The sequence below is a fragment of the Impatiens glandulifera genome, chromosome 7 (assembly GCF_907164915.1).
Source record: "Impatiens glandulifera chromosome 7, dImpGla2.1, whole genome shotgun sequence".
Classification (NCBI taxonomy): Eukaryota; Viridiplantae; Streptophyta; class Magnoliopsida; order Ericales; family Balsaminaceae; genus Impatiens; species Impatiens glandulifera.
Window position 1 is genome coordinate 4874377 of NC_061868.1, and position 18812 is coordinate 4893188.

Genomic DNA, 18812 nt, shown 5'->3' on the forward strand with positions numbered 1-18812 from the left:
ATATATATGTTAATTTATATTGTTATGTTTGAATGTTTATATACTTTTAATCATTTCAATTTTTTTAAATTTTGTTTTACATGGTTTCATCGTTAAACTTATTTAAGTAAGTATGGTTGGGATATCATATTATTTTGAGATGGCTAAGATAATCTCCCAAAAAATCATCAAAATCATAATTTTTTAAAATAAATTTTGAGTAAGATAAACTTATTAACCTCAATTGTATAAATATAAAATACAAAATATATTTTTAAGTTAATGTTTTGAAAAAAATATACTTAATAAGTTAATTCAATTGATAAAAGTAAAATTAATTAGATAGTATCAACCAAAATAAGAAAAATTCCTATCACGGTTAATATTGAACTAACACTAAACTAACAACTATTTAATGATTTTGAACTGGTTTAATATTAAGTTATATAAAAGAAACATGGATAAGATCAAATTATGGCCTGATTGGGATGTGTTTACTAAAATAAATTCATATTATTATAATAATTTTGAGTGGTATTGATTTTGAGAAGAGTGATATTTTTAATAAATATATTTAAAATGTATTAATATTTAATGATAAAAATAATTGATTTTAAAAAATAGAAGGTATTTTAATATGTTACTTAATAAAAGGAGTGATTTCATTAATGAAAAAAATTAAGATATAATATTTGGTTATGATTGAATTTTTATAATAAATAAACAAACAAATTATATTTTGTTGGGATAATACTTACTCATTTATTAAATAATATATATATATATATATATATAATTTTTAAATATAAAATAAATATTTTAATATGTTAACTCCAATCATTCAAAATGAATCACTTTTTTTTTTTTAGATTTTTCCAAACTCTCATCAAAAAGCTCCAAGGTCCTGTTCCATCAGGATTATTTTAGTGTTTAAAAAAAAAAAAAAATATTGACTGAAAATTTAAGACTCCTACTTTATTCAGTTTATTTAATACCTTGTTCTTGTTTGTTCAAAATCTAATTAATACCTTATTCACTCAAAAACTAATTTAAAACAAAGATTTGATGTTTGTGATAATAGCTTGTTTCATATTTTGTTTTCTCTGTAAACTATTTTAATGATTAAAATTATACTCATATAATAGAAATAAGGTATATAAGTTAAACCGATTAAACTTATTAAATTGATCGAAAACAAACCGAATCAACCAAATTGAATGGCCGAGACAATTCATGTAACCACTAAACCCAATACAATGGTTTGGTTGGCCGGTTTAGTGACGACAAAACCATCAAACCCGACAACACGGTCACTATCTATGTATCAAAAACATCATAACCGATCAATAAACCGAAATTGACTCTTGAACCGATTCAAACTTGTGTACAAACCTAACTAACCATTTTTTTATTTTATTTAATTAAAAAACACTAGAACTGAAACAGTGATTATTAATTAATTTATAATTGTTGAAACAGTGTGAAGTTGTTTGGACCATATGGTTCCCTAAAAAGGAGCTGCAACTTTTCCTCCTTCAGCTATTACTGCATTAACACTGTTCAACTGTCTTTCTTAACCCTCTTCTTTCCCTGTCTCTATACACACACAAAGATCAAATCCAAAAAGAAAACAAAACTGTTTTTTTGTTCTCAACAAGGATTTTAATCCTCTAATGGATCATCATAGTCTTTTTCCTTCCAATGAGGTAAAGTAAGATTCTTTTAAATGTCTTCTTTTCTTTCTTAATCTGTTGAATGAATGAATGAATGAATGAATGAATGAGTGTATACTTTATTAGGAATTACCAAACCCATTTCCAGATTCAATTCTAGACCCTCTCTGCAAGCTCAAAACCTCAGATTTCGTTGTTAATCCATTGCCAATGTCCGAGGATTCTGTTCATATTAGAAGAAGGAGAATGAGAGACAGAGTTGAAGCTCCTCCAACACCTGGCCGACCCATTTTTGGATTCAGCTCTTCAAGAAAAGGGTTTCCTTCTAAATGGGATGATGCTGAAAAATGGCTTAATAATAATGGTGGTCATGAATCCCCTGCACATCTTCATCTTGCTTTGTTAAATCCATTACAAGAAGAACACAACAACAACAACAACAACAACAACAAACAAGATGACAACATTTCGGAGAAATCAAGGCTTGTTACAGGTATATGTATATATATATATATATATGATCCAAAAGTCTCATAAGCATTCATTGTTTGTAACATTAATCTAATCTAATCTAATCAAATGGTTTCTACATAAACAGATAAGTTCACATGTGAACTTGAAGAAGTAGAGACAGAAACAAGTTCAGATGGATTCTTTTTCGGAAACATAATAGAAAGTCCAATGAAAGATGCATCAACAGAGGTTATTAACCTTAATAATAAACACAAACATAGAGACATTGGAACAGAGATGACTCCACTTGGAAGTTCCACCACTTCTAGATGTCACACACCAATCAAAACCCCTTCTTCTCCAGCCAGACACAACACACCAGCAAACCGGTCTGGTCTATTGACTACTTCACAACACACAATTGACATCTCTCAATTACATGACTGTCATTTGGCCAAGTTACAGTTTGATTCTGTTGTCTCAACTTGGAACTCCAGGGAAGAGGAAGAAGAAGAGATTTCAAAGAGTCTTAGGCATTTTGAATTTAGAAAAAGTGTTTCAGAAACTACTAGACCTAATTTTTCTTCAACTCCTTCTCCTTGGGAAGAAGATGAAAAGAACAAGTCTTGTCTTAGGTAATTCATTTCCATAACATTATTATTCATATTGAAATCAATGACTTTGATTATTATTATTGTTGTTTTGTTGATAACAGATATCAAAGAGAAGAAGCAAAGATTCAAGCTTGGGTGAATCTTCAAAATGCTAAAGCTGAAGCTAGGTCAAGAAAACTTGAGGTAGGTACATTATAAACAATTATCAATATTGGATAAAACCCATGTCTAGATTTTGAAACACCCATCATATTTGAGCTTGTTTGATGCTCTGCATAATCATCAATAAAGATTAAAGTAACCATATTCTTGTATTTTGACATTGATTGTAAATCCAAATAACCCTACCACCTTGAATTGATTATTTGAAAATTGGGTTATTTGTTTTTTTTTTAAAAGAAAGAAAAATAATAAAGGTATTTGGATTGATCCAAAATAGGATGCAGGCCTAAGAAAATAATTGAAGGATCTTATAATTTACTGTCATGTTTATTGTTGGTTTCCTCGAGCCGCACAATGAATGGTCTGAAACATCTTTTTTTCTTTCTTTCTTTCTTTTTGGATGCATGCATGTATAATGTATGCTTTTACATTGGATTCATAATTATTGAAAACAAAAATGTGCAGGTAAAAATACAAAAGATGAGATCAGAAATGGAAGAAAAACTGATGAAAAGGATGGCAATTGTTCATAGAAAAGCTGAAGAATGGAGATCATCAGCCATGGTTCAACATTCTGAACAAATTCAAAAGCTTAACAAAAAGAAGATGGTTGATGATCATGGCTCAATCAAGAACTATCATCATCATCATAATCATGCTGGTTCTTGTGCTTGTTGTTTCCCTTGTACTACTAGTAATACTAGTAGTATCTATCACCATTAATTCTTAGCATCTCTTTCAAATTTGTTTGTACCCAATAATTTCTAAATTATTCAGATATTATATTTAAAGATGATGGATATTCATACATTCTCTTATTAAATTTGTTTCATTTAAGCTTGTTTGATCCTACTTATTTGTGGGATTTTTTGTTCAAGATAAACATTGTTCTATAATTTGTTTTACAAGTTTTAGATGGTTTAATTATTAAAATGTCATTTTAGTATTTTTAATGGATGAAAAGAGTTTGAATCGAGCCAAGCAGAATAGTCTCGAGTTTGGCTTGTTTAGCATATATTCCGGTCTCGACTTGAGTTTTTATATATATATTTATTTAGTTTGACTCACGAATTGCTCGAACTCGGCTCGTTAAGAACTCGTTTACGATCTAAAGGAAAGTTTCACGTTAAGAGGAGAACTCTTCATATTTTTTTGTTTATTGTATACTAATTTCTTAATAAATATTAAACGAGATTTTGAACGAGACTCTAAACAAACATGTTCACGAGCTCATAAACAAGTCTCTAAACAAATATGTTTGCGAGTTGACAAGTCAAATATCTAAAAAAAAATCGTTTAAATTTTCAATAATGTAAACGAACTCGACTCTTTAAGAGTAATAGATGAGTAAGATTCAAATAGCTTCGTTAATTTATAAACAAATATCTAAAAGAAATTAGTAATTTGATATTTTTTTCTTATTATCTAATTTAATATGAAGATGTTTTTATTAATTTAATCTTAAAATAATTGAATTCTTTATTCAATTTAATTATTTTTAGTTTTGTTCAATAAGTAAGCAAAGATCAAACAAGATATCTGATTTTATAGGTCATGGCACTGTAGAGAGATAAATAGCTGTTTGGAAAGATGCTGGCCCCATCGTGATCTTGTCAGAAAATAAAACTACTTTTTAAATAATACAAGTTAACTTTTTATCAATTAAAAATTTCAATTATCAAATAAAATATTAAAATATTTTTTATTAATATTTTAAAATTAATTAATTTAAATAAATTGTTTTTAAAATATATCAGACACGAACCAGATTATTTGGGAAATTGGACGAAATGACCCTAAAAATAGGCCTATTTGCCTCCGTGGTCATGTTTAATAAAATTTGATCTGATGACCACTTATTTTTTTTTGACGAAATTACCCTTTTCGCGTAACGCGAAGGGACTTCGCGTTTCGCGAAGTGAGACGCTGTGAAAAGTCCAGAATACCCTTACTATATAATACAATCCGGCCATCTTTTTTTCATTTCTTTTCTTCCCTTCTCTTTCTTCCCTTCCGCTTTTCTCCTCCTTCTCTCTAATCTCGCCGGCGACGGAGTTAAACAGCGGCACTCAATGAGCTCCACGACGAGCACAAGCACTGTAACAATTGGTAATTTTATGTATTTCAAGTTTATTGTTGTTCATTTATGCATTTTCGAATCACTGTGTTGTTTAGGGTTTCATCTGATGATACTTCCCGTTTCGCTAAGTACTTCCCATTTCGCTAAGTACTTCCCGTTTCGCTAAGTACTTCCCGTTTCGCTAAGTACTTCCCGTTTCGCGAAGGGTTTCCATTTCACAGTATTAATTATCCCGTTTCCATTTTTTCTTGCAGCCGAAGTTTTCGTTTTCTATAATGGAGAGTGGAAAGTTGATGCTAATGGAATATGGTTTTTTGATGCCTCTTCAATCAAAACATTGGATTTACCCCAAAGTACTCGTTATGCTGAATTAATTGATAAACTCCATGAAAGACTTCAAGTGCAGAAATCTACGTATGATTTAGTGCTGCAAGTGAAGTATGATATTCCGAATATCACAAATCCTAAACCCGTTTTTATTGAAGATGATGAGGATCTGAACATATATTTATCACGCTTGATTTTGGGTCGAACTGTGTCACCATTGTGTGTGTCTGTAGTAGAGAAGTCACAATTTACTAAAGAAAAGATACCACTACTTACCTACCCAACTCAAGAAAGTATTCTCCCACAATTTACTCAGAAAATTGTACCAGAAGCTTTACCCTCGGAGGTCTTTGTTGAAAGTAATGAAGCCGGAGATAACTCTTTGCCTCACATCCCACTTACTCAGGACTTGCATGCATCGATACCTACACCACATAGTGCGAGAAGAGCATCAACGGGTACACCTACTAGTGCAAGAAGATCATCATCGGGTACACCATGTAGTGCAAGAAGATCATCATTTGGTACACCATCGACAGACATATCACCGACAGACATATCACCGACAGACCCCTCATTTGCGTTGGCGTTAACTACTGAAACCGTATTGGAAGTCGGTGCCTTGTTTGAAAATAAAAAAGAACTACAACTGATGCTATATAAATATGCGATGACTAATCATTTTGAATTCAAGGTGGAGAAGTCAAGAAAACATCTTTGGTATGTGAAACGTTTGGATGAGAAATGCAAGTGGAGATTGCGTGCCATGAAAGGTAAATTATCTGAGATGTTTGAGATCCGGAAATTCGACCAACAACACTCATGCTCAGTTCTATCGAGGCTAGAGAAAAAAATGCAAACACCAGCATGGGTTATTGGGTAGTGCGTGAAGAGTAAGTATATGGACCATCACCATAATCACTTGCCTAAGAAAATAATTGAAGACATACAGACAACTTATGGGGTAAATTTGACTTATAATAAGGCTTGGAGGACTAGGGAAATGGCATTAGTGGCGGTGCAAGGAACTGTTGAGGATTCATATGAAAAATTACCCTCATACCTTTACATGTTGGAGAAGCATAATCCTGGTACCATAACAGACATCCAAACAGACGAGGTCGGGCACTTCAAGTATATGTTCATGTCCCTAGGCCTCTCTATTAGGGGTTTCAAAGCATTTTGTCGTCCCGTATTGTGTGTTGATGCCAGTTTTCTTAAGCACAAGGTGGGAGGTCAACTATTGATGGCTATTGCATTAGATGCTAATGAACAATTATATCCTGTCGCATTCGGAGTTGTTGATTCAGAGAATAATAACTCTTGGACTTATTTTATGCAAAAATTGAGAGAAGCAATTGGATTAGTTGATGATCTCGTCTTCGTATCCGATAGACACCCAAGCATCGCCAATGCCTTATGTGCTGTTTTTCCAGAAGCATACCACGGTGCGTGCACATATTACATAAAGATGAATATCAACGCGAAATTCAAAACTGATAATTGTCATATGGAGTTTGATATGGCTTCTCGTGCGTACACTGTCCACGAATTCAATCGTTTTTTTGACAAGATAAGGGTTAAAGATAATAGGATTGCTGCCTATTTGGAAGAAATTGGATTTCAAAGATGGAGTAGAGCATTTTTCCCCGGTAAGCGGTACAATCAACTAACAAGCAATTATGCTGAGAGTTTTAATAGTCAGAGCAGGGAAGCCAGAAAGTACCCCATTTCCTCAATGGCCGAGTATTTAAGATTGACAATACAAGGTTGGTTTAATGAGAGAAGAGAAAGAGCGTCCAACCACCGAGAAGTGTTATCTCCAACATATGAAAAGTGGTTACGTGAGGGATTCGAGAAGGCTAGATTCTATACAGTATCATCGCTTAACCGATTCGAGTTTTATGTGCATGACAATTAGTCTCATTTTAAAGTCAATTTGAAAGACATGAACTGCACTTGTAGGGTATTTGAAGTTTCTGGTCTTCCTTGTACTCATGCAATGGCTGCTGCCCGTCACCGCAATTTGGTTTGTTATGACTTTTGTTCAAGGTATTATTCAGCTCACATGTTCAATCTATTTAACCAATTGTTTAATCGTTTTATTTTCCATTCTTACAGGTATTACACAACTGAATCTTGGATGAATGCATATGCGGAGACATGTTACCCTGCTGGTGATGAAGACGATTGGGATATTCCCGAAATGATCAAGGAACGCGTATGTCTAAAACCACCTGTCAAGGTTAAGAAAGGGCGCCCACAAACAAAGCGTAGGTCATCTCAAGGTGAGGTACGTAAGGCTCCGAGACGATGCAACTCATGTGGTGGACTAGGACATAATAGGGCCACATGCAAAGCAGTCATGCCTGCTCCATCTACTGCAAAAGCATCATCATCTAAGCATCATGACTCATCTTCTCAACAGCACGAGCCATCATCTCAACAATATGAGCCTTTAGATTGATTGGGATAAGTTGTATAAGTGTTTTGGATAAGTTGTATTATGTTTTGGATAAGTTGTATTATGTTTTGGATAAGTTGTATTATGTTTTGGATAAGTTGTATTATGTTTTGGATAAGTTGTATTATGTTTTCGGATAAGTTGTATTATGTTTTGGATAAGTTGTATTATGTTTTCGGATAAGTTGTATTATGTTTTGGATAAGTTGTATTATGCTAGTTTATCTGTGTACTGAAGGAGTACTTATCGCTTCGTTAAGTACTTAACGCTTCGTTAAGTACTTAACGCTTCGCTAAGTACTTAACGCTTCGTTAAGTACTTAACGCTTCGTTAAGTTAAACTTGGTTTAAGTTAAAGTGAGTTTAAGTTAGTTACTTGGTATGATTTATGTACATTGATTTATATGTTCAATTCTTTAGTATGTAAATATCAGACTACCAACCAACCAGACTACATTAAAACTACAAATATTTTAACATGAAATGTAACTTAAGTTGAAGTTCTACCCAAAAAGTAATACAAGTTCAGAATACATAAGCACAAGTCAAGTTCTATCCAAAAATCAATAAACGATTACAATACAAACTAAGGTTCTGTAATTTGATGAAATAACCGGACCGCCATCTTTTGTCGAAAAAACTCCATTTCATTGGAAGTCACCTTCTCTACACCTAAACCAGCAGTCAAGTATTCCATGTGCATAAGCATAAATACACCACAATCCCCACTTTCTGCTGCTCTAGGGACTTCCCCATATTTGGCGACTGCATTTTTGGTTGGGTGTGGCAACCTTTTATATGTCAGTTTCTGGAAATTGAAATTAGGATACCGTTGTAGCTCAGCATCACTGGCTCCCATTGCATATATTCGTGGAAACATCTCACACAAAGATCTCATGTATGGATCGAGATTCCTATAAATACTTGAGTCGCAGTCATAAACGTCAATGTGATTATCTTGTACACGAACGACGCACAGTACCCAATGCTTGTTGCCAATGTTCAAAGGCACGTAAATATCGTCTACTAGTGGCCATTCTGGCATATGTCTATGGTCCGCTCCCCAGAAGTACTGAGCAAATACGTCTGCTATTGGAAATTTTTCAGGATTTTTTTTAAAGTTCGCGTACTCTCGCCTCATCATATCTGCTAATAAGCAATCCCCTATTGATACTTTACAATGTTTATATGTCTTGGGATATTGCTCAATCCTTTTGCGCAACAAGTGGCAGACTGCGTCGACTTCCTACAAAATGGGGGAAAAGGCAACATATATCAAAAACCTTATTCATAAGTTAAAGAATTAATATGAAATGCAAGACTTACAGGATCTTTAAGCCATGTGCACTTTGTTAGAACTCTAACAAACAACTTCTTTCGTGCTTCGCAAGTAAACACAGTCTTTGTCTCATCATTGGTGGCTACATCTTTCAACCAATTCTGTAATTGAACCAACAAATCATCATCAAATTTTTGAAGGGGATTGATAGTTAATGGATCATTCGTCTTTGGCTGTTTTGACAAAGAAGGGTTGGTGTAGTCTTCATCTTTCTTCTACTTCCTCACTCTTTTTTTGGGAACTACTCCTTTAGGTGGAGTGTTGTATAATTGGAAATCATCATCATCGTTCTCATCCTTCCCATCCCTCGAATCCTTCCCATCCTTCCCATCGTTCTCATCCTTCCCATCCGTGGCATCCTTCTCAACCTTGACTTTCTTCTCAACCTTCCCAACCTTGAGTTTAACCTTCCCATCCTTGGCTTTCTTCTCAACCTTCTCAACCTTGACCTTATCCTTCTTTTTCTCAATTATTTCTTGCATCATATCGGAGAGCAACATCTCCCCACCATCCACCTTCACATCAGTCTCAATCTCCCCAACATGCACCTTCACCTTGACATCATTCTCAATCTCACCACCATCCACCTTGACATCATTCCCAATCTCACCACCATCCACCTTGACATCATTCTCAATCTCACCACCATCCACCTTGACATCATTTCCAATCTCACCACCATCCACCTTCACATCAGTCTGAATCTCCCCACCATCCACCTTCACATTAGTCTGAATCTCCCCACCATCCACCTTCACATTATTCTCAGTCTCGTCCACCTTCACCACACTATCCTCCGCCTTCCTATCCTGCAAAAATAGAATAACAGTGTGGTCAACGTTTACTTCCCGAAACATTTGACTTCGCTAATCAAAACTTACCTCAGTTTTATCCTCCACCTTCACACTCTCCTCCTCCACCTTCCCATCCTTCATCTCCATCTCATTCGTCATCATCTCCTCCACCTTCCCATCCTGCAAAAAGAAAACAACAGTGTGGTCAGCGTTTACTTCCCGAAACAACATTTGACTTCACTAAGTAAAACTTACCTCAGTTATATCCTCCACCTTCCCATCCTTCATCTCCATGTCATTTGTCTTCATCTCCTCCACATTCCCTTCCTGCAAAAATAAAACAACAGTGTGGTCAGTTAAGAACAACAAAAGATAAGTACTTAACGAAGCGTTAAGTACTTAACGAAGCGTTAGGACTCTTCCATCTCAGTCAGATCCGTTGTCTCCAGGGCAAACTTTATCTCGATCAAGGTGTTCTTCCTGTTGGAATGATACACTAACAACCTTGGGCGTAGAGGATCATTAAGCTCATTCTTTCTAGCAAATTTAGGAACAAAACCTTTGATGACCTCATATGTCCACACTTGAAATGCCAGTGCAAACCCATAAATGTTATAAGCAAAAGGAGCATAAGGATCAGTACTCTTTTTCTTCTTTTTATAATATTTGTGACTGAGATGTCTCATGTTCTTGTTCAAACCCTTGAGGGTGGCTCTAAAGGTCACCTTCCCCCAAGGAAATCGGAGGAAAGTTTCCTCGTCTTCGACCATGTGGAGGATTTTTGCAAATACCACCCTCCTTAGGTCAAATGAAAATAGGTACTGACAAATCAAGCAAACCAGCCCCATCTTCCAGGCATCTTCCTTATCTCTACATTTCAAAAAAGTAGTCTCCAACTCTTGCATTACTACACTCGTCTTCCCTTTAAAATATTTTACCAACAGAGGTGGACAACCTCGGCATTCTTCTTCGTTCACCTCAGGAAACCTTCCGAAGTTTAGGCCCGTCACCAAGGCGTACTCTTTCATACCAAACACAAGTTCTTGCCCATTGATATTGAAAGTTATCTCCTTGGAGGTTGAGGTTACCCTCCTAAGCAACATGTGATGTACAATAGTTCCTGAGAACTGCAACACTGGCGTAGAGACTATATATCTGAATTGGGTATTGTACACCTTCTCCACAAGATCCATTTCCTCAAACTTCATAACAATCTTCTTCAGGCAGAGGGCGCTTTTCCAAGAAATCCGTCCAGGAAAATCAGGAACGGTGGTTTCTGCCATCTACAAAAGGAACAATAACAAAAATGTAAGAACAAATACATAGACCACACCAAACGTTAAGTACTTAGCGAAGCGTTAAGTACTTAGCGAAGCGTTAAGTACTTAACGAAGCGTTAAGTACTTCGCGAATCCCTAAACCAGAAACAATAACCAACAACCAGAAACAAACATGCAAATATAACCAGAAACAGCCATTAAACGCTAAACCTAACCAAATAAACTGAAACAGCCAAAACCCTAAAACTAAACATGCAAATATGAAAACCCATAACCAAAAAAAGACATGCAACAACAAAAAAAAAACAAACCTGAGATTTATGGGGAATCAATGATAGAGAGGGAGGACACGAGGGGGACGGGCAGATCGGCCTTGTCAAAGTCTTCTTCAGTGAGACGGTTGTAGAGAGAGAGGAATCGAGAGGATAGAAGAGGGAAAATGGAAGAAATGAATGTTGAAATGTTTTATTTTTTAAAATATATGGTATGGCGCGTGCATATACGCGCGCCTCTTCGTCTTCCTACGCGCGCGTGCAGAAACGCTAAGTACTTAACGAAGCGTTAAGTACTTAACGAAGCGTTAAGTACTTAACGAAGCGTTAAGTACTTAACGAAGCGTTAAGTACTTAACGAAGCGTTAAGTACTTAACGAAGCGTTAAGTACTTAACGAAGCGTTAAGTACTTAACGCTTCGCTAAGTACATAACGCTTCGTTAAGTACTTAACGCTTCGATAAGTAACTAGCAGAAACGATATCCTCTACAAATATCATCACAGCCAAAAGAACAATCAATAAGATGAACAAACTAATAAACCAATATGAACAAATATGAATATATATGAACAAATATGACCCAATATGAACAAATATGATTCAATATGAACCAATATTAACCAATATCACCAAAAAGAACATATTTAGGGTTAGGGGTTCATTAAGAAATACAAATAAGAACATAAATCTGTTATATAAACATAGATTCGGGGATTAGGTTTCTTATCTTGTAGATTTAGTTCATAGGAGTCACCGTCGCCGGAGTTTACGCCGCCGGCGACAAACTCAGGAGGAAAGAAAGCATGAGAGAGAAAGAAAATGAGAGAAATGAAAAAATTTGAGTATATATATCAATACTGTTTCACTTCGCGAAACGCGAACTCCCTTCGCGTTACGCGAAAATGTTAAATTCGTCAAAAAAAAATAAGTGGTCATCAGATCAAATTTTATTAAACATGACCACGGAGGCAAATAGGCCTATTTTTAGGGTCATTTCGTCCAATTTCCCGATTATTTAGACTATATTTCAACATTAACATGAATTGAGAAGATGAAACAAGTTATTATAATCTTAGGAATAAACTATTACCATTAAATAAAATGAAATATATAGGAATGTTTAACAAATTAATTGGAGCAATTATGAATAATAAATTTGAACGATTACACTTATTAAACACATCCAATATTGATTATCAAATAAATGAATAGTATAAAATATATTTAAGCGTTTAAATAACAAACTAAAGCGAATAAAATGAATCAAACTAGTCTTATTTTGGCTAAACTTATATATAAAAAAATAAACTCTCAAACATGATTAAATAAGAATTGGTTTTATTCAACTCATTATTTTAAATTTATTGGCTAAATGCTTAAATACGTTTATCAACCTTCTATCTTATTTGAAACGTTAATATTGTGTAGCTATATACAACTTAATCATTTTAACTTATTATTTTTATTTAGGTATGATTATTATTTGAAATCTGAAAATATATTTGATTTTATTTAAATTATCCGTAGATCCTCCCATTAATACATGTATGTTCATAAATATATAAAATGTCAGGGGCAGGCTTTATAGGGTAGACAGGCCCTAGTCCCTAACCACTTTTTCTTTTTCTTTTATGAGAGTTTATATAATTCTTCCTCACTTTCAAACTTCAAACTCAATATCTTGTTTGATAGTGTAAATTAAGAAATTTTAATTGATGTAAATTATATTATTTTAATATATTAAAAAACAAACAGTTTAATATTTTAGGTGATTGAATAGTCCGCACAATTGTATAATTTAAAATTTATATTATTAAGGGCACAATTTTGAACTCATTTCTAAACTATATAGAAAAAAAAAGTGAATGTTAATTAAACTAAAGTAGTTTAAATAAAATAAATAATCCAAACAAAATATAAATTCTATCTTATAATTATAAGTCAAGATAACAATTAAAAATTGATCCGAGATAACCCAGCAAATCCGAACTAATTGTGAAAACATTGCGAAAATATAAAATTATAATAATCTCATTATATATGTATATAAATTTTATATTATTATACAAATAAATATATTAGTATTATAACTTTTAATATAAAAATAAAATAAAAATTTGTCCATTCTAATGAATCAAATTCTAGCTGCTAATCTAAGTAAGTGATTTAAATCAAGAAAATATTTCATCCCTCCTCTTTTTTTTATTGTCTACAATCTTCATTAAATTTTCTTGCTATTCAAAATAAATATTTAAAAGTAATAGAAGGAAATTTAAGGAAAGAAAGAGAAGAAATAACGTGTCATCCCTTCATTTGTTGAAAAAAAAATATGAGGAAAGAGAGAAGAGAGAAAAATTATTTTATTTTTTCAACCAATAAGTTTGCCCACGTCATCCCGTACCGTTCCCTCACCCAAATTCCCTTCTCCTATCCTCTCATAAATATTATTTTTTTATTTATATCATTAAAAAAAGTAATTTTAATATTTTGTCTATGTTGAGAAATCACATGACTGAAATTGTATATAATAAAAGAAAATCGATAGGAAGAGCGACGTTGAGCAGCGACCCATACCCGGCAGCCACATTGAGCAGCGACCCATACCCGGCAGCCACATTGATAATATATGCCACGGTGGAAAAAAATAATAATTTGTTTTTAATTTTTTTTAATTCCTCTCCATTTCCTCTATGTATTCCCCCGCTTCTTCTATATATTCCCCCAGTCCAGATCTTCTACTACCGATTGCCGTGTTCCCCTGTGGCGGACCAATCAGATTGCAGCATTATTATTTTAATAATAAATCAATCTGGGAGTAGACGGAGGGAGGGAGAATCCGGAATCCGGGTTTCGTCCCGGGTTCACACAAGACGCCGTTAACGGCAGCGCCTGTTAACGCCAGGAAATTATATAATATTTATATAGCACACGGATAAGATATCTTCGCTCAGGGCACCGTGTTAGAGGGAAGGGTGAGATGCGATGGGAGCGAAGATCTCCACGCCCGTTGCCCTGACCCTCATGTAAACCCCCCATACCCAGCCATGAGAAGACCGCTTGCCTTTCATGAAAATACACTTACACGTCTATGTAAAGACCAAAATGACAAGGATTTTATATTTCCGTTTATTAAATATTAATTAATTTATTAAAAATCACATGCAGCGATATAATATTCGCTTCAATTATTTCATTCATTTTTTTTAGGAATTTTATATAATTTTGTTATTTAATTTTTTTTGCCTGGAGACCCTCAGGAGCGAAGATATATTTGCTTCAATTAATTTTAATAATTATATTTCCGTTTATTAAATATTAATTCAATTCATTCATATTTTTTTTATTAATTTTATTTAATTTTGTTATTTAGTTTTTTTTGCCTGGAGACCCTCAGGAGCGAAGATATATTTGCTTCAATTAATTTTAATAAAACCTCATGTAAACCCCCCATACCCACCCATGAGAAGACCGCTTGCCTTCCATGAAAATACAATTACCCGTCTATGTAAAGACCAAAATGACATGGATTTTATATTTCCGTTTATTAAATATTAATTTAATTTATTAAAAATCACATGCAGCGATATAATATTCGCTTCAATTAATTCATTCATTTTTTTTAGGAATTTTATTTAATTTTTTATTTCATTTTTTTGGCTTGGAGACCCTCCGGAGCGAAGATATATTTGCTTAAATTAATTTTAATGAAAACATCATGTAAACCCCCCATACCCACCAATGAGAAGACCGCCTGCCTGCCATGGAAAGACACTTACCCGTCTATGTGAAGACCAAAATGACAGGGATTTTATATTTCCATTTATTAAATATTAATTCAATTAATTGAAGATGACATGCCGAAACCGAACAATTCTTCGCCTCAATTACTGGCTATTTTTTTTTCATTTTTTTATTTCCGTTTATTAATAAATGTTAATTCAATTAATTTAGAATGACATGCAGCGATATAATATTCGCTTCAATTAATTCATTCATATTTTTTATTTTTTTTATTTAAATTTTTTGGCTGGTAGAGAATATTTGTTCGCCTAGACCATGTTCCATGTAAAATGGATTGAATAGTCGCTTCTCGAGAGAACACTTATTCGCCCCTGGTCCCTGTGTCATGTGACATGGAATGAATAGTCGCTTTTCGAAAGAAGACATGTTCGTCCCGGTTACATAGATATATATATACCCCATAATATGATTATTTTATAATCATTTCCGCCCGATTCATCTCTCTCTCTTCCTGCCTCCTTTCACGGCGATTCGCAACCGGCTCACCGTCGACCAAACCAGAATCAACATCTTCACGACTCCACAATGGTACGTATTCCTGAATAGTAACTTTTCATATTTAGGATTATGGAACTACTAAACTAGATTCTGTTATGTGCTGTTGTTGTCTCGTTAATCTTTAGGAAACCCTACTCTCAAAATGTCACCTTCAATGTAAATCCATCGTATTTAGGAAAACTTACCTAGTGTTAGGTTTTGGGATATTATTTCCATGAAACCCTAGTACATACTAACAAACACCGTTTTTTTTTTCATGCACGTGCAGGCAACCGCCACAGCATCCGTCCAAAACTTTGGCAAAGACTGGATTTTATGCCCAAATCAATTAACAAGTAAAGAGATAGTACTATTCTTTACATTTCTCCCTTTTTTTCCATATTGTTTAAGTTTTCATCCTGTTTATCTGAAATATTTATGATTGTTCTTAAACAGCACTTGATGCAACAATATGCTAACACATGTGGTGCCACGGTGACAATGAGGTGGCGAGACGATGTGACCCACGTCATAGCATCCACCGATTCTAATGGTGGATGCGGTCGCACTATCAAAGTATTGAAGGCAATATTGAACGGGAGTTGGGTCCTTACCATTAATTGTGAGACTCTATTATTCTTAACCATTTACTGTTAACTCAATATTCATTTTCACATATATGAAACTAAAAACACCTATTGCTTTTGTACAGGGATAAAATCATCAATCAGATTTAACTATTACGTGGACGATGAACCATACGAGGTGCAGCGAGATAATCATGGGACTGTGGGCGGTCCAAGAGCTGGCAGAATGCGGTATTTGAACAATGTAAGTTTTGTCTTATTCCTACTACTCCTCCATATGATATTCAATTCTCCATGATTACTAAAAATGTTTTGTATTTTCTTTCAGCTGCCGAAACTGTTCGACAGTTACACCTTCATATTTGCAGGGGAATTCATCCCGGCTTACAAACTGGATCTTACGGGGTTTGTAATTGCTGGAGGAGGTACAACTAAAGAAATGGAGAATCCATTTGTCGAGCCCGAGGACGACAAAACTATAGTTGTATACGATAAGTCTCGGCACGATGTTAATGAACTTGTTTGGGTATTTGAGGCAGAGAATCCTTTGAAGACATATTTGGATGTATTTGGTGTTCCTCACACAAGCTTGATAGAATCCATTGCTGCTTGTGATTTGCAGCCTTTGTTGTTGTAATAGACATGTGTTGGTTGAATTTGTTACTGAATATTTGAATATTTTGCATTCTTGAATTTGTTAATGTCATATTTGATTTCAGATTTATCTTTTTTGTTCTTCGAATTGTGTTTTTTTAAAACACCAGCCTTATATTAAACTAAATCTTGAAACATCAAGAAATAATGTAGAACTTGAAGTATAAATTTTTATTCATTTATTAATACATAGCAATCTATGTAAGTTAATCGCCCCTAATGTGATAAATAATTAATATGTTTTAAAACAACTGTCAAACTAATCTTTCTAAAACAATTGTCAAAATAATAATGTGAAGAAATCTTCGCTTACTGATTGATTGATTGATTTATTAATATTAATTCATAATAATTTTAGTCATTTAATTATTAAAATGAAATATTTTTTTTAACAAGTCACCTCACCGCCACCTAACACCTGCCACATTTTCATTAAATGCTGCATGCAGCAAGCCATGCTGCTAAGCTAGACAAAGTTTGTACTGTTTTCTCTTTCACCTGTACGACCATTTCTTCGCCGGAGTGATACTCCATTGTCTACCATCGACCTCTCATTCGCCGGAGACTTCATTATAATATCAATCCATCTTCCTAAATTAAAAAATGGTATGTTTTTGAATGTCATCTATACCTTCTTTACTTTTCGTCCAAACCTTTTTTTATGTTTTTTGAATACTCGACATGAAATGTTCTGTTCTGGTTGATTATCAGGAAGGAACACATGAGCGAGAATGATATGAACGAGAATGATATTAATGATTTAAGGTAACATGGTGGTTTAACTTCTCTAATTTTTTTCGTGCATATGTAAGCGAAGATCTCTTCACTAATAGCTTTTTTGATAATATCTTATAAAGCGAAACTCTATTCGCCTAATATTACAATGTTATTAATGTTGAAGTGAAGCTCTCTTCGCTTATATTGTCTTCATTTTTCAATAATCTACAAGTTTTGGTTAGTTGAACCTTTATTTTCCACGTGTTCCAATTGAACAGCGAATCTGCTACTTGTCGTCGTCAATTGAATTTCGATGGAAACGGCCAACCTTTGGAGGACATCGAAGCCAACTTAATTCCACATTTAGGTATGGAATTTGAGAGTGAAGAAGAAGGCTACGTATTCTACTTAGCATACGCTAAACTAATAGGATTTGGTATAAGGCGCAGTTCAAAACATGTAGACAACGATGGTAAAATACAGGATAGAGTTTTTTGTTGTAGTGCACAGGGTGAACGGGGAAAAGACAAACGTGATGTCTATGTGAGACGTAGCCGTTCTGTGACGAGGTTCTGTTGTGAAGCGAAATTGAGGATAAAGAGGTCAGACAATGGAAAGTTCCAAGTGGTAAATTTTATTAGTGATCATAGTCATCCTCTTGCAAGTCCAAAGAAAACTCACCTGTATAGATGCCATAGGAATATTTCTACAGTTGCAGGCTTACATATCGAGATGGCCACTAACGTGGGAATTCCTCCTAAGTCATCACATGCTCTAATGTCTAAACAAATCGGTGGAAGAGAGAATCTAGGTTTTCTTCCTGAGGATTACAAAAATTACCTACACACGAAAAGAACCAGAGAGTGTAATTTTGGGGAAACAGGGGTGTATTAGAGTATTTGTAGAAAAAACAATCCAATGATCCTGGTTTTTATAATGCTTTTCAACTTGATGCGGACGATTTGATAACGAATATTTTTTGGTGTGATTCCAACATGCGGTCCGATTATTCATACTTCGGAGACGTTGTCAGTTTTGACACCACATACAAGAAGAATAATGAAGGTCGTCCAGTTGCGCTTTTTGTAGGTGTCAATCATCACAAACAATCAATTATTTTTGGAGCAGCTCTATTATA

The 18812-nt window shown here is 34.2% G+C and overlaps 1 protein-coding gene across 1 annotated transcript; it reads left to right on the top strand.

Moving 5' to 3' along the window:
* The first annotated feature begins 1652 nt into the window (after positions 1–1652).
* LOC124946221 (uncharacterized protein DDB_G0284459) lies at positions 1653–3604 on the top strand. Its single transcript, XM_047486789.1, has 5 exons — positions 1653–1685; positions 1779–2145; positions 2251–2740; positions 2821–2902; positions 3347–3604. The coding sequence occupies exons 1-5, from the start codon at positions 1653–1655 to the stop codon at positions 3602–3604; spliced, it is 1230 nt and encodes a 409-aa protein (XP_047342745.1).
* The last annotated feature ends 15208 nt before the right edge of the window (positions 3605–18812 follow it).